This window comes from Sus scrofa, chromosome 18, assembly GCF_000003025.6.
Source record: "Sus scrofa isolate TJ Tabasco breed Duroc chromosome 18, Sscrofa11.1, whole genome shotgun sequence".
Classification (NCBI taxonomy): domain Eukaryota; kingdom Metazoa; phylum Chordata; class Mammalia; order Artiodactyla; family Suidae; genus Sus; species Sus scrofa.
The window spans coordinates 50,615,924-50,638,121 of record NC_010460.4 but is presented as its reverse complement, the minus strand read 5'-3'; the positions used below and the strand labels follow the sequence as shown (position 1 = coordinate 50,638,121).

Genomic DNA, 22,198 nt, shown 5'->3' with positions numbered 1-22,198 from the left:
TTGAACCCACATCCTCATAGATACTAGTCAAGTTCATTACCACTGAGCCACCATGGAAATTCCCCACATAATTTCATCTCTGCTAAATTTGTTGAGGTATTTTTATGGCCCAGTGTATTATCTGAATGGGCATAAGTTCCATGAACATTTGGAAAGAATGCATATCCTGCTATTGGGTGAAGTATTCTATAAACGTCCATTAAATCCTGTTGGTTTTTGAGTCCTTCTAGATCCTTGCTGATTGTCTGTCTACTTTTAAGTCAATTACTGAGTGAAGGGCTTTGAAGTTTCCAGACAAACTGTAGGTCTTCTTCTGTGTTTCTTTTCAGCCCTCATTTTTCGGTTCACATACTTTCATCTCTGTTGTTTGATGCGCACACGCAGTTAGGATTGCCGTGTCTGCTGTATGGATTGGTTTTTTCGTTATGATACATTATATTGTGATTATACGTTCCGCTCTGTCTCTGGTAATTGTCTTCGATCTGATGTCTACTTTATCTGATAATACAGCTATTCCTGCTTTTGTTTGTGTTTACATGACATACTTTCTTCTGTCCTTTTTCTTTCAGTCTGCTTAAATCACTGTATTTGAAGTCCAGTCCTGTAGACACGCATGGAGTTGGGTCATTTTTTTAAAATCCACTCCGTCAATCTCTAAGTGATAAATGTAGATCATTTATATGTAATGTAATTATTGATATCTTAGGGCTTAAGGCTGCCATTTTATGGCCTTCTTTTTTTCATTTCTGTGCTTTATTTCGTTATTTTTACTTCCCTTGGATTTTTAAGCCTGTACTTTTAAAAAGTTTTCATTTTAAAATGTAAACAATTGGTTTAATTCCACTTTCCTTTAGCTGTAGTCTTGTTGAGATCTCTTTGTGTTTTAGCGCTTTTTAGCCTTCCTAGTGCTTGTTTGGGTGTGACGGCATATGCTGAACTTCCCACAATCTATGGGTGTTGTCGTTGCAGCAGTTCAGGCGAAGTGTGCTGGCCTCTCTTCACATCCCTTCACGCTCTCCGCGTAGAATATTTAAGTGTCTTAAATGGTTCTTCTCCGTATGGATGGAGCTGCTTTAGACCGTGTTATAAACTTTGCTTCAGCCGTCAGACGTAATTTAGAAGACCCAAGAGAAGGAAAGTCTGCTTACTTCTATTTGTTAATTTCCATGTTCTTTCTTCTTCCTGAGATTCCTTCCGATATCATTTCCTTTCTGTTAGAGCACAGCTTCCTTCAGCCCTTCATTTAGGGTGACAGATTCGCTCAGTTCCCTTCCTCTGAAGACGATTTCATTTCGCCTTCATTGCTGTGGGATATTATCACTGCATATAGGATTCTGGGAAGACAGTTCCTTTCTTGCAGCTCTTGGTAAACGCAGTGCCGCTTCCTTCTGGCCTCCATGGCTTCTGTTGAGAAATCTGCTCTTGGAGTTCCCATCGTGGCGCAGCAGAAACGAATCTGACTAGGAACCAGGAGGTGGCAGGTTCGATCCCTGGCTCGCTCAGTGGGTGAAGGATCCGGCGTTGCCATGAGCTGTGGTGTGGGTCGCAGACGCGGCTCGGATCTAGCATTGCTGTGGCTGTGGTGTAGGCCGGCGGCAACAGCTCAAATTCAGCCCCTAGCCTGGGAACCTCCATGTGCCTCAGGCGCAGCCCTAAAAAGACAAAAAAAGAAATCTGCTGTTACTAAGTTGTTTGGCTGTCTAAGCAAGGTGTCACTTTACTCCTTTACTGTCTTTGAATTCAGAAGTTTAATTGTGACGTGTTTTGACGTGGATTTCTTTGGCTTTATTTTATGAGTTCACGGAGCTGCTTGACTCTGTGGGTTAATAAGTCTTTTGCCCTATTTGGGACGTTTTCAGCCTCCCTCTTTCTCTTATTCTGGGATTCATCAACACAGACGTGAAATTTTGTGTTAGAGCATCACGTCCCTAAGACTCTCTTCGCTTTTTTTTCTAGTCTGTTTTCCCTGTGTCCTTCAAGTTGGTTCATTTCTCTTGTTCTGTCTTCAAGATCACTAATCCTCTGTCCCCTGATAATGGCATTGTGACTGTTTACTAGTTTTACTGGTTGTAGTTGTATTTTACAGTTTCACAGTTTCTCACTTGGTCCTTTTTTCTGTCTTCAGTTTTTGCAGCAGCTTTTTATTTCTTTGCTGAGACTTTTTTTTCTTCCCACGTCTCTGTGATATTTTAATTGCTCACTGAAATCATTTGATAATGAGAATCATAGATAACTCTTAACATCTGTATCGTTTGGGTGTTAGTGTCTAATGCTTGTCTTTTCTCATTCAGTCTGACATATTTCTGGTTCTTGTTATGAGTATATGTATCAGGACATTTTGAGAATTATCAGACTTGGGATCTTACTTAGATCTTTTTTATAGCAGGGCTCAGCCACTACTCTGGTGGGGAGGGGACATCCTACCTAGTTACTCCGTGGGGATGGACATCCTGGGCCCCCAAGGTCTCTGCTGACATTGGAGTTGGAGAGTGGGCTAGGACCTTGCTTCCCAGAGGGAGTGAAAGTTCTGGCTCCCTCTTGGGCCTTCTCTGAAACCTTGGGGCAGGGTTGGAAGTCAGGGTGCATTACAGCCTGGCAGGGGCGTCAGTGGGGCTGCGGTGTGTCCTGTGTGTTTGGGCAGAACAGAGCAGTGATGGTCTGAGTTTTCTGTCCTGTGAGGCTGCCCTTCTCCTGGTCCTTTAAAGAGAGCAGCTTTTGTTGGGGCTTTTTTTGTCTACACCTGTAGAAGTTTCTGAGTTCTTTGCTCTGAGTCTGGGATCCCGGAGCCCAAAAGGACCCTCAGGGACCTCCCTGGCTGTCTGGCCTTTTCTCTGCTTCTCGGCCTCGTCTCATGCTTGTTTTCTGTATGGTCTCTGGGGCTTTTAGTTGCACTCAGTGGGGGATAGGCCGAGAGATGAGATGTCTGTACCACCTTTGCTAGACGCAGCCGTCTGTAATTCACGGTCCCAGATGACTGGAGAACTGAGGCAAGGCGAGCAGTTCTGAGCTTTGGTCGTGAGGTTTGGTGGTGCAGCCCAGGCATCTCGAGTTCAGGGGGGTGGGGGTGAAGCACTGCACACGGGGGGGAGGCCGAGGCTCTTTGTGCTGAAAGGTCACAATCAGCCCACACTCGGTCCCGCCACAAACACCCCACCAGTTAACCCCACAGTCACAACGTTCAGAAGGTTCCCAGCAGAGTGTGCACTCTGTGGACACGCTGGTTACCTGAGCCTTTCCACCAGCAAGGAGAAGTGCCCCCCAGAGAACCTCGGTTTTCTTCATGAGCCCTGAGAGCCAGGCTGTGACTGGCCGGAGCCATGCGCTTTACCAGGCCCACCTGACGATAGAATAGCCGCAGGACACGGGTGCAGAGCTTCACCAAGCCGCTCTGCTGCCATCGCCACTGCCCCCAGGCGAAAAAAGCCAGATGGCTTCATTTATTTATTTATTTATTTTATTTATTTTATTTTGCTTTTTAGGGCCCCACCCGCAGCATATGGAGGTTCCCAGGCTAGGGGTCGAATCATAGCTACAGCTGCCAGCCCCAGCCCCAGCCCCAGCATCGCCAGATCCGAGCCGTGTCTGCAACAGCTCATGGCAACACCGGATCCTTAACCCACTGAGCGAGGCCAGGGATCGAACCCACAACCTCATGGCTCCTAGTCGGATTCGTTTCCACTGTGCCACAACGGGAACTCCCAGATTGCTTTTGTTGTAATAAAACAAAAAGGGTTGAAAACGTAGAATTTGCTTTTAAAACTTAAAAACGAGTGTCCTAAGGCGTTAGATGGATGAAGGCTGTCGTTCCCAAGCAACCTTGGGTAGGAGCCGCTGGGGAGGAGGTTCCGGGCCCACCTGTGACCAGCCGAGTCAGTTCTGGTGTTGGAGCCTGAAAATGTGCATTTTTACAAATCTCCCAATCCCCCCTCCTTGGAACTTGGATACATAGCTGTGTTAGCAAGCGGCTGCCTGAGTCCCGTACTGATCCTTCGGTCTTATTTACACACTTAATTAGGCCAAGAAACAGGAGAAAGCTGATCTTGCACAATCAGGTGCAGGAGCCTGGGGTGCCCGGTTTAGAGTTTCAGCATCCATCCGGGCACCTGGAGTCATGAACTACCCCTTGCCTCCCTGCAGCTGCTGTTTTGTTTCAAGCTGGGCTGGATCCTAACCTGTGGCGTCACCTGATGATTTTCCTCCAAGTCTCTTCCTCTTTGATAATTACCGCAGCCCGGGACAAGCCTGCGGTACCCAAGAAGGAGCCCCTCCGTCACATGCTTAGCAGCCTGAGGCGGACGAGGTGGCGCCGTGCCCGTGGTGCTAATGGCATTGATGGGGCAGCGATCGGTTCTTAGCGATTAGTCAGGAGCGAGGGTCAGGGTTGCAGCGGGGAGAGCGAGAATCAGACCTGGGACTGCCGAGCGCCGTCTGGACGAGGGTCTTCGTGGGCAGCTAGGTGTTCTAGAAGGACGCCGTCCTGCCACCCTTCATCAGAGATGGCCGTGGGGTCCTCTGCCCAGCAGCTCACCCGCAGACCGCTCTTGGGGACCATCCGTCACTTCTCCGCCTCCTGGCTTCCTTCCCTCACCACGTACAGACGCTCTGGCCATTAAGAGCTACAAGACCTGTTCTAATCCAGCTCCTTTTCCACTCAAATTCTCTCCTTAACTGCGTTTCATCTGCTCTCTGATTGCCTCACCCAGTGCCTTTTCCAACCTACATTGCTTTGTGTCTTTGGGGCCTTGAATACATTTTTCTCTAAATGATGAATAATTGGTGCACTGGACTAATACATGCATAGTATGAATTTTACTCTTATTTACCTATGATGCCAGTAATATACTCAGCTTCTCTTTGTTGCTAAAGTTTGTGTTTCTGGCTGTGACAATAGTGTTGACTTTCCTATGTAGCAGAGGTTTTTATGCCTTTTCTCTTCTCTTTTCTCTCCCCTGGGGCGTCCCTTCCCTTTTGCCTGAACCGTGGCCCCCGTGTGGCTGTGCCCGTCTCTCCTCACCCCCGCAGGGTTCTACGGCCTGGACGAGTCTGACCTAGACAAGGTCTTCCACCTGCCCACCACCACCTTCATCGGGGGGCAGGAGTCGGCCCTTCCTCTGCGGGAGATCATCCGGCGGCTGGAGGTGAGAGAACACACAGTGGCCAGAAAACTCTAGTGGACCTGCTAAAACCTCGTGTTGGCGGGAGGCCTCCAAACGAGGTCGTTTATTTTCCTGATCCTGTGTGTGTATGTATATGTATATTATTGTAAGAAGGGAATCTTTGTTGTTGTTGCTCTTCTGATGAAAATCCATGTTTTTATCCTTATAGTCAGCCATTAAAAAAAGTAGAATTGGGGAGTTCCCTGGTGGCACAGTGGGTTAAGGACCTGGCATTGTCACTGCAGTGGCCTGGGTCGCTGCTGTGGCTCAGGTTTGATCCCTGGCCTCGGAATTTTCATATGCTGTGGGCACAGCCACCCCCTCCAAAAAGTGGAGTTTGCTTCTAAGAGTTAAAAAAAAAATAAATGTGTCCTAAAGTATTAGGTAAATAAAGGCCGTTGTTCCCAAACCACCTTGAATAGGACCAACTAGGGAGGGTCCTGGCCCACCCAGGACCAACTGAGGCAGTTCTGGTGTTGGAGCCTGCAAATAGGCATTTCTACAAATCTCCCAGAGATGGGATACACGGCTGTGTTTGCAGGTGACTGCCTGAGTCCCCAATCGTCCTGAGCCAGCATTTGAAAGGGACAAAGAGCCCTGTGCGGCTCTCATTTCAGCCAGGCCCGTGCCAGAGCCAAGGAGTTGGGCTCTTGCGGACTCCAGGGGCCCCAGCCATAGTGCCCCTTAGCCCTAGAGGGCCCCACGTCCAGGGCTCTCCCATGGGAGCCTCCTATTCTAGCTTGTGCCAGCTTGGAGTACCCCATTCTCACGGATTACAGATACTTGTGTAAATTCATCTGACGATGGCGCGTTAGATGTATGCGCCTTTGCACGTGATATGCGCGTGCACTCAATTGCTGTATCCTCTGACGGCTTAAGGTATGCCCTTGGTCCTGTGACATACCATGATGAGCTTGTAGCTCTTTGGAAAGTTAGAGCAAGTGCAACTTCTTGGCTTCCTAACACTCGTCTCACTAGACGGAGAAGCCGAGAATCAGCACCTCAGACTCCCTGCCCTTTCCTCCTGGGGCTTGAGCCAAGAACAGGAAAAACAAAACATGATCCAGGGGCCCAGGAACTGTGTGTCCAAGTTAATCGCTGAATTCATGCTGTGTTTTTGGGCTTTTAATTGTTCAGTAACAGAAATACTGCCTCTGTCAGGCATAGTAACAAGATTCTGCCCACGTCAGGCATGGTAATAGTAGTAATAGTAATACTGCCCCTGTCAGGCATAGCGATAGCAAGAATGGTAATACTCCCCCGCCAGGCATGGTGATGGTGATACTGCCCTTGTCAGGCAATGGTAACAATACTACTGCCTTTATCAGGCAGTGGTAATAGTAGTACTGGTAATACTACTCTCGTTAGGCGCAGTAATAGTAGTGACAAAGTTGGGTGTGGTAACAGTAATGGTAGTACTGCCCCTGTCGGGCGTAGTAATAGTAGCACTGGTAATACCACTCTTGTTAGGCACAGTAACAGTGGTAATAGTAATGCTACCCCTGTTGGGCATAGTAACCGTAGTAATGGTAGTACTCCCCCTGTCGGGCGTAGTAACAGTGGTAATAGTAATACTGCCTGTCAGGTCAGGCGTAAGGAACCCCAGCTGTCTTCTCCTGCCTCCCTGTGGAAAGATGAGACGAGAGCTCCTCTCCCTCCCCCTCCCCCTCCCTCCCCCTCCCCATTTCCCCTTCCTCCCCCCCTCCCTCCCCCTCCCTCCCCTCCCCATCCCCCCTTCCTCCCCCCCTCCCTCCCCATCCCCCCTTCCTCCCCCCTCTCCCTCCCCATCCCCCCTTCCTCCCCCTTCCCCCTCCCTTTCCCTCCCGCCCCCGCCAGGCTTGCAGCTCAGATTCAGGCCCCAGAGAAGGTAACGATGGAAGGGTGAAGGTTCACATAGCAGACACCATGCTTTCCCAGATTTGTCTGTGCAGAGATTCAGCTTCTCCTGCAGGTCAGTAGGTCAGGGCACCGTGCAGCTCAGAGGAGGCTCGCGCTGGCTCTGAGGTCAGGCAGGGAGGCCAGCGTACCCCATCCCTGCCTTGCTGTCATCCAGTTTAGAAGCTGCCCGTGTGAGGGTTCATCGGGGAATAGGGGCCGGCGGTTTCCTCCGCCTCCGTGCTCTCTTCGTCCCCCGGCGGCTAGGCTGACAGCAGAGCCTGGGCCCGGCCATGATTCTGAGTTCAGGGTTTCATCGTCCTGGGGCACACGTGCAGAGGTGCCCACCCTGGGCTGGAAGGCGGGATCCCCGGCACATCCTCACCCAGCACTGGGCTGGCCGTTTCCATGTCTCTTGTGAAAACCAAAGGCAGGGACGGAAGCGCCGAGCAGAACCCCACCCTCAGTGGCTGCAGTGGAGACGATTAAAGGCCTTGGGAGGCTCACAAACGTCCTGCGGCACCAGGGCGTCTCTTTAATTCCAGCAGGACGTGAGGCTGGGATGTGTGGCTGGCTGGCGGCCCCTCCTTCCGCCCCCAGGTCAGCTGGCAGGCGCAGGAGGGAGCGGAGAGTGAGCGCTTGGCTTGGGAAGGTGCGGGCCCCTGCTGAAGGCTGCCCAGCGGGCTCCTCTGTCTGGTGGGAGTCGGGAGAGACGTGGAGAGCGCCCGGGGGCTTTCCAGAGAGCCGCCTCCCCACCCCGGGCTCTCCTGCGGCCTCCCTGCCTCTCTCACTCTTAGCTCCTTTCCCACTGAGCTCTGCCCGTCTCTGGGCTTCTGCCTGCACGAACCTGGCCAGGTCGTTGCGCGGGTCACCGTAGGCTTCCAGCGGGACTCCTGGCCTCCTCCCCAGCGTGGGAAGTGTCTGCTCTCTCCAGGGCCCTTTCTTTTGTATATGCGTGATCACGCTTCCGCAGGACCACAGTTCTCAGGGGGAGTCAGCTCTTTCTTTTTTTTTTTTTTTTTTTTTTGCTATTTCTTGGGCCTCTCCCACGGCATATGGAGGTTCCCAGGCTGGGGTCGAATCGGAGCTGTAGCCACCGGCCTACGCCAGAGCCACAGCAACGCGGGATCCGAGCCGCGTCTGCAACCTACACCACAGCTCACGGCAACGTCGGATCGTTAACCCACTGAGCAAGGGCAGGGACCGAACCCGCAACCTCATGGTTCCTAGTTGGATTCGTTAACCACTGCGCCACGACGGGAACTCCTAGGGGAGTCAGCTCTTAAAAGTAGAATTCAGCCTCTCAGAGCCTGCGAACCCTAAGTGGCTGTGAACCACCAGTAGCCTCAGGCTCTTCTTGCTCACGGTGCTGGACACGGTCTGACCTTGAGGTCGAGAAGCTGCCTCCCCCAGAGCTCCCCAGTCCCTGGTCCAGTATGTCTGTCCTCCTGCCGTGAAGGGAGCGTGCCGTGATCCCGCGGCTCTCCCCGTGCCCTCCCTGCCCCATGGGCTCTGTGCAACATGCAGGAGGCTTTTCACGGCCGGGTTCCCAGTGAGAGGAGGTTGCGGGCCCAGACCTGGTGCCAGGCTTGATTTCTGGCTAAGTGAGCCGTCGACCTCCGTGGGTGAACATCCCCTGATTGTGCGTGTGTGTGTGTGTGCGTGTGCGTGTGAAGAACAGATGGCCTACTGCCAGCACATCGGGGTGGAGTTCATGTTCATCAATGACCTGGAGCAGTGCCAGTGGATCCGGCGGAAATTCGAGACGCCTGGGGTCATGCAGTTCACCAGCGAGGAGAAGCGGACCCTGCTGGCCCGGCTCGTGCGGTCCACCAGGTACGGGGCACCCTGGTACCGGTGGCGTGGCACAGCCTGTGGACTGCGGTGGGTGGGGTGTGGCCGCCACCCCGTGAGAGCAGGCTTGGCCCCGGTGACCCGGCTCCTCGGGTGGCTCGGTTCCGTCCAGGTTTGAAGAGTTCCTGCAGCGGAAGTGGTCGTCGGAGAAGCGCTTTGGCCTGGAAGGCTGCGAGGTGCTCATCCCCGCGCTCAAGACCATCATCGACAAGTCAAGTGAGAACGGAGTGGACTACGTCATCATGGGGATGCCCCACAGGTACCCGGCCTCCGGGAGGGGCACTGGGCACGCAGCGGCACCCTCGCCCCAGGACGACCACTCCCCCCCAGGCAGTCACTGTCACACTCAAGCCACAAGCGACTGCAGACCGGCACCTTGCCCTCCTGCCCTGGAGAGAAGGCTGCTTGGTGACACGAGCAGAGGCCTCGGCTCGGGGGAGGCAGCAGAGGCTGAGGGGGCAGCGTTGTTCCGATTTCTCCCGCCCACCGCGGCCTTGGGTGCCAGGCAGGCAGCGGCCCGGAGTCCCCATCAGCTCTGGCCTCAGCTGCTCTCGGGCTGCGCACTGAGGCACTGCCTGTCCCTTGGGGGAGACGGGGATAGACTGGCCTCGCCTACTGCCTGGGCACAGCTCAGGCCCTGCTCGCACCGTGTCCCCCAGGGGGCGGCTGAACGTACTGGCCAACGTCATCAGGAAGGAGCTGGAGCAGATCTTCTGCCAGTTCGACTCAAAGCTGGAGGCAGCGGATGAGGTGAGAGCCCTGATTTCTCTTAGAAACATGTGCAGCCCCAGCCCACATGAGACCCTGGCTCCGCTCGGGTCTCGGGGAAAACCAGGGCCTGGGGTCATCGTGCTGCCCCCGGAGCAGGGCGGCCCCCGGGGCGCCTCCCCCAGGAGAGGCCAGAGGCCTGGCAGCTCCCACAGGCCTCCGTGCTGGGGGTGGGGACGTGCCTCTGGGACCCGTCTTGGAAAAGGCCTTCCCGTCCTTCCAGAGTGGGGCTTCTGGGAGTCGACAGGACGCAGGACGGGGCTGTCGTGGAGCGGAAGCCTCTCTGCTCAGGGTAAAGCTCGCTGTTGTGTTGCCAGGGGTCTGGCGACGTCAAGTACCACCTGGGCATGTACCACCGGCGGATCAACCGCGTGACCGACAGGAACATCACGCTGTCGCTGGTGGCGAACCCGTCCCACCTCGAGGCCGCCGATCCCGTGGTCATGGGCAAGACCAAAGCGGAGCAGTTTTACTGCGGGGACACCGAGGGGAAGAAGGTAAGGCCCCGGGGGCACTGAGGCCGGAGGGTCCAGGACAGGCGCACAGCCCCCGACCTCATGTTCTTGGAAGTTAACAGAAGATTGAGTGGGCTTTGAAAGAGGAGGGGTAGTAAAATAGGCCCAGGTAGAGACGGTGCTTTCACCCACGCTGCCAGGGCTGGTGGGCAGGGTCTGCCCGCGCTGCCCCTGCACAGGTGGAGAAGCCCGTCTTGCAAGACGGCATGACGGACAAAGAGGCATTGTCACTAAATACGAGGAGAGAGTCTTACGGAAAAGGCGTGGGCGAGCCTGTGGGCGGAATTGTAAAACCGACAGATGCGGGGAGAGGTGGCCGAATTGATATCGGGGTGGCCCCACTTTGAGACGGAGGACAGCATGCGGGCCCGGGGCCCCGCCCGCTCCAGGCGAGTGATGGTGGTGCTTAGCGTTGGCCTGCCAGTCCGGTTGTGTGTAGACATCCCGGATGGGTTGTAACTGTTTGTTCTTTTTTAACCTCAAAATAGAAGTCCGTCTGTAACAAGTTACATGATTCTTATTACTTACTGATAACGCTCAAAGCCAAGCAATCAGAAAAACCAGGTTTTTGTAGTGTCTGCTTGTGCGTGCTGGGGAGTATCCGAAATCAGCATCACCGCCCTGCTCTCAAGCATCTCTTGGTCTTTCTAGAAATAGGTCCGATGTCAGGTCACTAAAAGAACATACGCACTGTGGGTAAAGCTGCAGGCTAACTGGTAAAGAACTTCAGAAGAAGGAGGTACAGGTGTGGCCTAGGGAGAGGAGTGAAAGACAGAGCTCCCGTCGATGGAGCAGCTAGTCATGTAAGAAACATGGAAGGAAAGAACGTTCCCTGAGGTGAAAGATGGGCAGAGATGGAGGCGGTGGGAGATGCTGTGGGCAGAGCAGGGAGGAGGCAGATGGGGGAGGCCGTCTGGCCTGGGAGTGCCCTGGAGAAAGCATCCCCGCACCCACCAAGGCAGGGCATTTGGGGACCTGCTAAAAAAAAAAAAATCTAGATTTTATCCTTGAAAGTACATGGACCTTCCCTTCCTGGTGCTGAGGCCCAGGGAGGGGACAGGAGTTGAGGAGCTGAGGCCCCACAGCCAGACCCCACACTCGTGCCACCACCTGCCTGTCCTAGAGACCTGCTGGAAACATCCTGAAAGGGAGGGAGATGACTGGGGACAAGCGGTGGGGGGTGTCTAACGTGCTGCAGACGACCCACCAGTCGGTCCTGTGAGGCCTGGAGAGGCTGGTTGACGCTGTGTGGTTGCCTGGCACTTGTCTGAGGGAGGGCCCTGTCCATGAGTGTGCCTTGCTCCAGGCCCCTGACCCCACCCCCTCTCTGAGCCCACCCCCCCATCCGAGCCCCCGCCTTGCCTGTGCTCAGCAGCAGATCCAGAGCCCACCACCCCATCACACCTGCTCTCTGTGCGACTCTTTGCACATCTCTAGCAATTATCCTATTTCTCTGAAATCTGGAACCCAGGGAGCTGGTGTGTTTGTCACTTAAGCTTTGGCATTTCAGAGAAACTCTGTAATTTCTATAAATGGTGGCTGAGGTTGCTCCACAGCCTGGCGCAAGACTGAGCCTGACCCAGCTTGGCTCCGGGCTGACCTGGCCACATTTATGTGGGAAAGCAGCCCCCTGGTGCCACAGAGGGCCAGCCACAATTGGAGACCCGCTCCCACACAACAAGAGGACATCAAGGAGGAGGGACGGCAGGGACATGGGGGTACCAAGCAGAGGGGCAGTGGGCACAGTGGGTCACAGTGAGGGAGGGTTGATAGGTTTGGAAGGAGGAAGACACGGGAAAAGGATTGGAATCGGAGGTGTCATAGTCACACAGCGTGTGCACAGAGCTTTAGAACTAGCTGTGCACGTGAACCTGTACATCCTGCTCTGTGCCGAGAGGGCCTAGAAGCAATGACGCTCCGGGAGCATCGAGCACACAAGCATTAGTCCTCAAGGCCACCCTCCCCCGACAGAACCAGGCTCCTTAGGAAACGGCAGGTTCCAGGGCTGGGCAGGAACAGCGCAGCAGGAGACTGAAAGCGCTTGCACCAGAAAGCAAGGAGGCCCCACATGAAGCACGGGGCTCCCACGCCAGGTCTGGGATAATGGGAGCATCAAAACAAGCCCTGATACTGGTCAGCTACAGCCTGTCAGTAAAACAGGAATCCACGAGCACATACAACACAAATTAATAAAAGGCAAGAGGAGGAGGCGTTAGGGAATGCGGGCAGGTGCGCAGAGGGAGGGGTGAGCCCTGGTAGCACCCAGCGGTGCCCGGAGGCTGCTGGGGGCGGGGTGTGGTGAGCCCCAGGGAATGGAGTTCTCCTCGCTGTTCTCCTCACCAAGGAGAAGGGGTGAGCTTGCAGGGAGAAACAGCCTGCTCTCCAGCTGATCCACAGAACCATTCGTGTGGAGCAGGCCAGCCCGGCCTCTCCTGCTGTGGAGTGTGCCCTTGCACCAGAGCCTGGTCATGAGGCCATCGAGGGTCAAGGGGCTGCCCCGGGTTGGAGGGGCTGAGGGCACGTGGCCCTAGCAGCACGCGCACCTGGGGTCTGGGGCAGCATTGCTTTCCTGATGCGAGGGTCCTGTGGGGCAGGTTCAGGGGCAGTGGACATTGGCCCTGCAGCAAATGACAGCAGGGTGGCAGGTGGCAGGCGTGGGCTACTGGTACGTCTGGGGCCGGGAGGGGCCTGGGGTCTTTGTGCTTCCCTGCCATTTTCTTCCGTAATTTGAAGTTATCTCAGAGTCCGTCATTTTTGGAACAGCAGACCGTGGCTTAATCTCCAGCGTGCCTGGTGCATGTGATGACCAGGACCACGTTGGGGCTGAGGTCTCCTTTGCGTGTCTGCAGGTCATGTCCATCCTTCTGCACGGGGACGCCGCGTTTGCCGGCCAGGGCATCGTCTACGAGACCTTCCACCTGAGCGACCTGCCGTCCTACACAACTCACGGCACTGTCCACGTGGTCGTCAACAACCAGGTAACCTGGGCTCCGGAGCCCACAGCATCGATGAGACTTTCCCGAGGCTTCCGTGCTCACGTGGGTCTTGCTTAGAGTGACTCGGCTGTGTTATTTATAACACATGCTATTACTCAGACACCACAGGAAAGCTTTCTTTAAGAGATTTAGGAGTTCCCACTGTGGTCAGCAGGGTCAGTGGCATCTCTGCAGCGCTAGGACGTAGATTCAGTTCCCATCCTGCATAAAGGACGCGGCGGAGGCCGCAGCTGAGGCTCAGATCCGATCTGAGGCACCAGAGACTTTTACATCTTGTTTCAAGGAATCAAATGTATAATTTCTAATCCCTGAGAAAAGACTCGAATAGATTCTCAGCCTAGTTGAGGTGTCCCTGGCACAAAATGCCACCCAGGCTCTCGGTCAGGTCCTTCATTTCGTCTTTGTGCACACGGTCCTGAAATGTGATCTGACAGTGGTGTGGCCGTGTGGCTTCTCGCCTGATCCCCACACGCCCACTCAGAAAGCCCTGCCTAATGAGTCGGTGGCAGCAACACGTGGTTCTCCCCATGGCCTGACAGGTTCAGCACCTGGTCAGTGATACACGGGGGCACAGAGAATGACCCAGAGCCAGGGTTTCAGAGTCAGGATTCAGGATTCAAGCGTTTAGGATGCTGAGGCGCAGCCAACAAGGATTAAGTCTAGAGACAAGTATTATATCAAACATTAAACTTTTTCATTAGCGTTTTTGGTTATAATTTACATTCAGTAGAATTCACCCGCTGTGTTGTGTAGTTTCCTGGTTTTAACAAATGCATGCAGTCATGTAAGAGGGGCTTTTGGGGTTTTTTTTTGTCTTTTTGTCTTTTTAGGGCCGCACCTGCAGTATATGGACGTTCCCAGGCTAAGGGTCGAATCAGAGCTGTTGCCGCCGGCCTACACCACAGCCACAGCAATGCCAGATCCAAGCCGCGTCTGTGACCTACACCACAGCTCACAGCAACTCCGGATCCTTCACCCACTGAGCGAGGCCAGGGATCAAACCTGCAACCTCATAGTTCGTAGTCCAATTCGTTTCCGCTGCACCATGACGGGAACTCCAATATCTAAGAGTTTAATCACTGCAGAAAACACTCCTCTCAGCGTACCTGCTGGCAAACACTATGATTTTGCATTTTCCAGAATGCCCAATAAACGGAGCCCTAGAGCCTGTGGCCCGTTGAGTTTGGCTGCTCTCCTCCAGCATAACTCGGCTGACTTTGATCCGTGATCTCTTGTGCTTGTTCCCTCTGGTGGCTGCGTAGTGTTCCACTATATGGCTGTGCCAGTTTGTGTAGTCATTCAGCCATCAGAGGGAGTTTGGATTCTTTGCAGCGTTTGGCCGTTATGATTAAAGCCAGTGTGTTCACGTGCAGATTTGAGTGTGTCCATCAGGTGTTCTGACTCTTTGTAAATACCTAGAAGTGGAGTTGCTGGATTATGTAATAGGCGTGTGGTGTGTTCCATGTGCTTACTCTGTGTTTCCCTGAAGGAAACTGGGGCTGTGTGGTTTTCACTTTCTTGATGTTGTCTTTTGAAGCACAAAAGTTGAAGGGTCTTTGTTTATTGTGTTTTCTGGGTTTGGTTGTGTGGGGTTTTTTTTTGTCTTTTTGCTGTTTCTTGGGCCGCTCCCACGGCATATGGAGGTTTCCAGGCTAGGAGTCCAATGGGAGCTGTAGCCACTGGCCTACGCCAGAGCCACAGCAACGTGGGATCCGAGCCGTGTCTGCAACCTACACCACAGCTCACGGCAACGCCGGATCATCAACCCACTGAGCAAGGGCAGGGACCGAACTCGCAACCTCATGGTTCCTAGTCGGATTCGTTAACCACTGCGCCACGATGGGAACTCCTGGTTGTGTTTTTTAGGGCCGCATCTGCAGCATGTGGCAGTTGCCAGGCTAAGGGTCAAATTGGAGCTGCAGCTGCCGGCTTACACCGCAGCCAGAGCAACGCCAGATCTGAGCCATGTCTGAGACGCACACCACAGCTCACAGCAATACAGGATCCTTCACATGGATGCTAGTTGGATTCATTACTGCTGAGCCACAGCAGGGGCCCGGATTGGACCCCCAGCCTGGGAACCTCCATATGCCATGGGTGTGGCCCTAAAAAGACCAAAAGACGGTAAAAGATGCAGCAGTCATTCACAGTGGGATGAATACTGGGACGGGCGATGGGAGGCTGAGGTCTCAAACCTCGAAGCAGTGCACTTTCCGTAAGGTTCTGGCTGAACCGAGCGTATCATGATCACTGTCTTACGGGGTCTCCACCCTTGTTTCCCTACGTGGAGAAACACCGATGGGCCTTGGGACGGTTCAGGGTCTCTCTGAGTGTTCGCCAGAGTTCTCCCTGGCATATCACTTTTTCACGTTCTCATCAGTTTCTGACTATTTCTAATATTTCCTTTAGTATGTATGATAAAAGAGATTATGTGAAAGCAATTCATCAGAAATAAAGGATTCTCAGACTGGAGTTCCCTGGTGGCTCAGTGGGTTAAGGATCCGGTGTTGTCACTGCTGTGACTCAGGTTGCTGCTGTGGCATAGGTTCGATCCCTGGCCTGGGTACTACCACGTGCCGCAGGTGCGGCCCTAAAAAGACAAAACAAATAAATAAAAATAAAGGAATCTCAGGCTTCTGTAAGAACTGCAGTTTTGCTAACGTTTTCTTTAATCTTTTTACTGTTTTTGATACCATGGATCACGGCATATGGGGTCAGTCAGATCTGTAGCGGGAAAAGAAAGGCCTGCCGTCCTGGGCTCAGAACCTACCTAAGATTTCCCCTTCCAACCTTCTCTCCCAAGGGAGTCCTCAGACGCTAAATATTTTTGGAGAAGAATGTTTATCAAAACTGTATTTGTACTCCTATGAAGTTAGGAAATAAGCCGTATGCCCAATACGGAGGAGTCTTTGTATAAATTTTGGCAAAGCACAAGAAGCAGTCTTGTATAATCACTCACATATGCAGTCTCTCGGGGAAGAGGTAACAGCGTGGTGAGTGGAGATGCAGGGTTCTCGTGCCACTGGGAGGAGGGCGCGTGGCACAGCCACTTTGCAGGCAGTTTGATGCTAGGCAGGTGCGGCGCCCGTACCCTGCGGACTAGTTTTCCCTTCCTAGGAGTCCACCGCAGATTAACTCAGTGTTTGCGGGAGACCACCTGTGTGAGAAGGTGTGCAGTAACAATGCATTAATCACGAGCGGGAAGGGCAGCAGCAGGAGAGGACGTGCGTGCACTGTGCTGAATGCTATTCAGTACCTGGACGGCACTGCCAGGCGTTGCTGCAGGACCAAGAGGTGCATGTTTTCAGTCTTGGTCGAGCATCAATACAGACGGTGAACAGACAGCAGGTTGGGAAGGATTTGCAGAGCAGGTAGAGGCCGATACCGTATACAAGGCACATGGAGTGTCCCGCTCTCGCGTTTAAGAGGCATGCAAATGCTCTGTGCTCTGCAAGGCCAAGAAGAGCAAGGAACCCTCCAGATTAACGGGGAGTAGACAGAGATGGCAGCTCACGCAGGCGCCTGTGCGGGATTGGATACGGGTGAGAAAGACTGGCCATCGTGAGGACAGTGGCTGGAGCGTGTACACTGAGGGTCAGATACCGTGTTCTTTCGTAGTGAGTTGCTCGGGCTGAGAACTGCACTCTGGCTGGTAAGGAGACGTCAGTGTTTGAGGAAATAAGGACGGTCCACAGCTTAGCTGTAGATGGCTTAGGAAAAACGTGTGTCTGTGCACATGTAGAATGGAAAGAGCATGACTAATAAAAGGGGCGAATGGCAACAGTTGGTGAATCCAAGTAAACTAGGGAGTTCTCTGTATTCTTTCAGCCTCTTCCTAAGTCTAAAATTAGTGACCCATCAGCCTGAGAGATACGGTGTATCGTTCATGGATATGTGGGGTACATGTTAAGTCCTCTCCTTTCAGGGCCGTCTGGGCTGTGTGAGAGTCAGCCATAGCAGAAATGTCTCATTAGAAGAGGTGTGAAAAGTCCGGAAACTTCAGATGTGTTCATGTTGGGTTGTGAGCTCATGGGTCATCATTGTAGTGTTATCATACTTGTTGCATGTTTGAAGTAGTTTTAAACTTTTTTTAAAAAAAAAGTTTTAAACGCAGGTTATCAAATTATGAATATGCAAGTAAGTTTAAGCGGTGAGGGGTATTATGAAGTCTTCAGATTTTCTTTTAAAGAAAAAAGGCTTGGAGTTCCCCAAGCCTGTGTTACTGTGGCTCAGCAGTAACGAACCCAACTAGTATCCATGAGGTCGCAGATTCGATTCCTGGCCCTGCTCAGTGGGTTAAGAACCTGGCATGGCCGTGAGCTGTGGTGTAGGTCACAGACTTGACTCAGATCTGGCATGGCTGTGGCTGTGGTGCAGGTCGACAGCTGCAGCTCCAATTCGACCCCTAGCCTGGGAACCTCCATATGCTGCAGCTGCGGCCCTAAAAAGACAAAAATGAAAAAGGCTTGTGTTAAATGAACAAAACGCAAAATTATAGAGATAACAGTATCTAGAATGTTTTAAATATATATTTCATGTGTATGCATTCAAAGAAAATCGTCTGGAAAGGAAACATCTAAATACTTACACTGAAGTTAGGGGAGTATAGGTGGCTTTGTTTAATTTTTCATACTGTCTTCCAAACAGCGGGTTAAGGATCCCAAATTGTCACTACTGCGGCTCAGGTTGCTGCTGTGGCATGGGTTCAGTCCCGGACCTAGGAACTTCCACATGGTGCAGGCGTAGCCAAAAATATATAGAGAGCCATTTGGGGTTTATTTAGAGTAGGCCAAGTGTGGCAGAGGAACCTCCCACGAGTGGCCTTTGGCTCCCTTCTTCCTGCCCTCGTCCTCATCCACATCCATTCTTGCCCCGAGCCCCGCCCCTTCATCCCGCTCGGCCCTCGGCTCCGCCCTGTGATTGGCCAGGCCCACCCCCGGCTCCGCCCTGGCCTCCACCCCCGCCCCCAGCAGCCTGCCCCCGCCCCTGGCCAAGCTCTGTGTCCCTTGCAGATCGGCTTCACCACAGACCCGCGCATGGCCCGCTCCTCGCCCTACCCCACAGATGTGGCCCGAGTGGTGAATGCCCCCATTTTCCATGTGAACTCAGACGACCCGGAGGCCGTCATGTACGTGTGCAAGGTGGCCGCTGAGTGGAGGAGCACCTTCCACAAGGACGTGGTGGTGGACCTGGTGAGTGACCTCAGCCCGCGGCCCGGAGAGCGGGGTCGGGGCTCCCTGGGGTCGGGGATCACCTCACTGCCCTCCCACGAGCTCCTGCATCTTCAGCCTGGATGAGCTGACTTGGGAAGAAGGTAGTTAGGGTCCTGTCCCAGATACTCCCAGGTCACTGTCACTGCCTCTCTCGTGTGTGAGGAGAGTCAGGACCCCAGCTCTAGAGGAGGTAAACTGAGGCGTCACGTGGAAGAAACAGGCAGGTCCTCGCGGGTCCCGAGTGCCCCCCCGACATGGTCCCTGATGCTGAGACCTCCCTGCCGTGTCCAGGTGTGTTACCGGCGCAACGGCCACAACGAGATGGATGAGCCCATGTTCACGCAGCCGCTCATGTACAAGCAGATCCGCAAGCAGAAGCCCGTGCTGCAGAAGTACGCCGAGTTGCTGGTGTCGCAAGGCGTGGTCAACCAGCCCGAGTACGAGGTGCGTCCCCGGGCTCAGGTCCCGTGCGGCCTCTCCAGAGCCGGCAGAGATGGAGAAGACCAGCGCAGGGCCGGTGCTCCGTGTTGTAGAGGAATTAGATCCAAGGGCGCAAGCGGGATTTTACAGCTACCGCGTTTCAGGGCATAACCTCTCGGAGGGCTGGGGCTACCGAGGAGCCCCGCGAAGGAGGCAGGGCCTGGGGGCCTTTGGTGCAAGGCGGCGGCCTCCTCGTTTTATACAGTCCGCTGCACAGGGATGAGCGGGTCAGAGGTCGATGCGGGGTCCAGCTGGGTCAGGAGCCTTCTCTGATCTGGCAAAGAGCCGTCTGCTGGTCGTGAACGGGAAGGGCGATGGCGATGGAGGGAGATGAGCAAGCTCAGCGGGAAGCACGGCCGTTCGGGTGGTGCCAAGATCAAGGGCAAGAGCCGGAGGTGGCACCTCCGTCCTCCTGGGGCTGTGCTGGGAGCCATGAGAACCGGCTCAGTTCCTAAGAAAGAATATAGGGGGAGGTAGGCGGGGACGGGGGCTCCAGCTTTCAGGAAGCGCTGAGCCAGCAACTGTGTGGAAGGAACTACTGGGGATGAAAACCATAAGCTGTGGGGTGGGTCTCAGATGTAGCCCTCGTTCGATGCTCGGCCCGGAAACTTGCATACGCTGCAGGTGTGGCCCTGAAAAGAAAGAAAAAAAAACCAGTCAAACGTAGGCTTCCCACAGATCTCAGAGAGGTGATGCGTGTTGAAGCTGAGGGACTCTGCCCTCGGGCCGGCGGGCCGTGTGTGCGGGCCGTGTGGCCGCCTGCCCTTTGCAGAGCCGCCCTGACGGCTGTGCCGTGCCCGACCCCCCAGGAGGAGATCTCCAAGTATGACAAGATCTGCGAGGAGGCCTTCGCCAGGTCCAAGGACGAGAAGATCTTGCACATCAAGCACTGGCTGGACTCCCCCTGGCCTGGTGAGTGACGAGGGCCACCAGTGAACCCCTTCTCCCCGCCCGCCAACGCCCCCGTGGGCCCTGGCACCAGACCCCCGGCAGCCGCTCCCACGGGGAACGCAGTGCCGGCCACCTCGCTGCGGTCCCCGGTGTCAGCCAGCCCTTCTCCCCAGGCTTCTTCACGCTGGACGGGCAGCCCAGGAGCATGTCCTGCCCTTCCACGGGCCTGACGGAGGACGTTCTGACGCACATTGGGAACGTGGCCAGCTCTGTGCCTGTGGAGAACTTCACCATTCACGGAGGTAACGACCCCACCCAGGCCTTTGGTGGGCCAGGTCCAGTGCCCACCTGCCTCCAGCGTGAGACGGGCCCCACCCACCTCAGATCCCACCTCGGTCAAGCCAGGAGCGGGGCGAGGAGGGATGCCCTGTCCTCACCGTCCCCTGGCCCAGCGTGGTCCTCAGCTAGGAGGTCCCAGCCTCCCTGGCCTGGTCCCCACTTGCTCCCGGCCAGTCAGGACCCCCAGAAGCTGGGACCGAAGGAGGGCGTGCGGGGCGGCTGGTGAGCACCCTGGTTCCGCAGGGCTGAGCCGGATCCTGAAGACACGCGGGGAGCTGGTGAAGAACAGGACCGTGGACTGGGCTCTGGCGGAGTACATGGCCTTCGGCTCCCTCCTGAAGGAGGGCATCCACATCCGCCTGAGCGGCCAGGATGTGGAGCGGGGCACGTTCAGGTGACGGTCTTGCGGGTTCCTGGGCCCTCCACGCGTGGGCAGCGCGCTGTGTTGCTCTTCCAGAAGACCGCTGCCCAGAAAGTCCTTAGAGCCCTGGTCTGGGGCCCAGGAGCAGCCTTTCCCTGCCCCGATGAGGCGCCTCTGTTAAGCCGGGGGCCGCGTGCTCCCCGAGGCTGCAGCGCGGGGTCTGCCTCTAAGCAGAGCGCAGGGCCGGCTCCTGCCACTCACCTGTGCTGTTCTGCCGCAGCCACCGCCACCACGTGCTGCACGACCAGAACGTGGACAAGAGAACCTGCATCCCCATGAACCACCTCTGGCCCAACCAGGCCCCCTACACCGTGTGCAACAGCTCGCTGTCCGAGTACGGGGTCCTGGGTGAGCGCCCCCGCCCCCAAGACCCTCCTCTCCCCGCCGCCAGTGCCCACAGTTTCCCCGGCACGCTTTCTCCAACCCCCGCCCCCACCCCTGCCCACCAGCTGATGCTGTCTGGTCTCCCCGCTTCCTGCTCTGTAGGCTTTGAGCTGGGTTTTGCCATGGCCAGTCCCAACGCCCTGGTCCTCTGGGAGGCGCAGTTTGGTGACTTTCACAACACGGCTCAGTGCATCATCGACCAGTTCATCTGCCCGGGACAAGCCAAGTGGGTGCGGCAGAACGGCATCGTGCTGCTGCTGCCCCACGGCATGGAGGGCATGGTGAGCCCCCTCCCCGCCCACCCAGGGCCCCCGAAGGGCCTGCCTTGGACCCTGGCCCAGGGACAGCAGGGTACAGGCCCCACTGGTGCTCCCCATGTCCCCTGGAAGAAGTAAGGGTGCGGGTGGGTCCCTCCCAGGCTCAGACCCTCCCTGCTCCCTCCCCCAGGCGCCGGGTCGGGGGGCCTGTCTTAAGACTCGGCTTTGGAGACCACGGGGAGCGGGAGTGCAGGGCCCGGTCCTGCCATGTAAACGCTCCCCCACGCTCCGTGGGCAGGAGGAGAAGGAACTGAACTGCCCGCAGAAAAGAATTGGGTGCTTTCCAGACCAGAAAAGAGCAGTTTGGTTATGGAAGAGGAGTGCTGACTGCGGCTGTCAGCACGGGGAATGCGCCCGACCTGTAACTTGTGTGTCTGGTTCCGACCAGGGCCCCGAACATTCCTCCGCCAGGCCCGAGCGGTTCCTGCAGATGTGCAACGACGACCCAGACGTCCTGCCGGTGAGTGGGCATCTGTGGGCCCTCTGAGATGCCCCACGCTGTCCCTCTCGGCTGTCATGGGTGGGCCCTGTGCCTGCTGGTCTCCCTGAAAGACAGGCTCCCTCACAGCTCCGACGGCAGTGCCAGGTGCCTCCTGCCGCCGTGGGAAGCAGGGAAGCTGAGAGCTGCAGCAGAAGCGTTGAGGAGTGTAATACTGTGTACTTGGAGTCAGGCAGCATTTTATTTATTTGTTTATTTATTCATTTATTTATTTTGATGGCTGCACCCAGGCATCTGGAAGTTGCTGCACCAGGGATTAAATTCGAGCCACAGCTGCGGCAACACCGCATGCTTAACCCACTGTGCCAGCCAAAAATCAAACTCTCGCCTCCAGTGGATGCACCTGCCATGCTACAGTGGGAACTCCTGAGGCAAACGTTTAGAGGAAAAAACTCTTGACTGGTTTGAGTGAAACGAACATTCGAAAGGAGGGAGTTCCCTGATGGCTCAGGGGGTTAAGGATCCGGCATTGTCACTGCTGTGGCTGGAG

The 22,198-nt window shown here is 55.0% G+C and overlaps 1 protein-coding gene across 9 annotated transcripts in view; it reads left to right on the top strand.

Moving 5' to 3' along the window:
• OGDH (oxoglutarate dehydrogenase) overlaps positions 1–22,198 on the top strand; it is a 75,576-nt gene that overhangs the window by 46,869 nt on the left and 6,509 nt on the right. For all 9 annotated transcript variants that reach the window (XM_021079061.1, XM_003134891.6, XM_021079062.1 and 6 more), the window contains 14 exons: positions 5,023–5,138; positions 8,713–8,867; positions 8,998–9,144; positions 9,545–9,635; positions 9,971–10,150; positions 13,018–13,146; positions 18,177–18,356; positions 18,669–18,821; positions 19,667–19,769; positions 19,922–20,050; positions 20,331–20,481; positions 20,729–20,856; positions 20,995–21,173; positions 21,598–21,669. In XM_021079061.1, the coding sequence (XP_020934720.1) occupies positions 5,023–5,138; positions 8,713–8,867; positions 8,998–9,144; positions 9,545–9,635; positions 9,971–10,150; positions 13,018–13,146; positions 18,177–18,356; positions 18,669–18,821; positions 19,667–19,769; positions 19,922–20,050; positions 20,331–20,481; positions 20,729–20,856; positions 20,995–21,173; positions 21,598–21,669 (1,913 nt within the window). The remainder of the gene's footprint in view (positions 1–5,022; positions 5,139–8,712; positions 8,868–8,997; positions 9,145–9,544; positions 9,636–9,970; positions 10,151–13,017; positions 13,147–18,176; positions 18,357–18,668; positions 18,822–19,666; positions 19,770–19,921; positions 20,051–20,330; positions 20,482–20,728; positions 20,857–20,994; positions 21,174–21,597; positions 21,670–22,198) is intronic.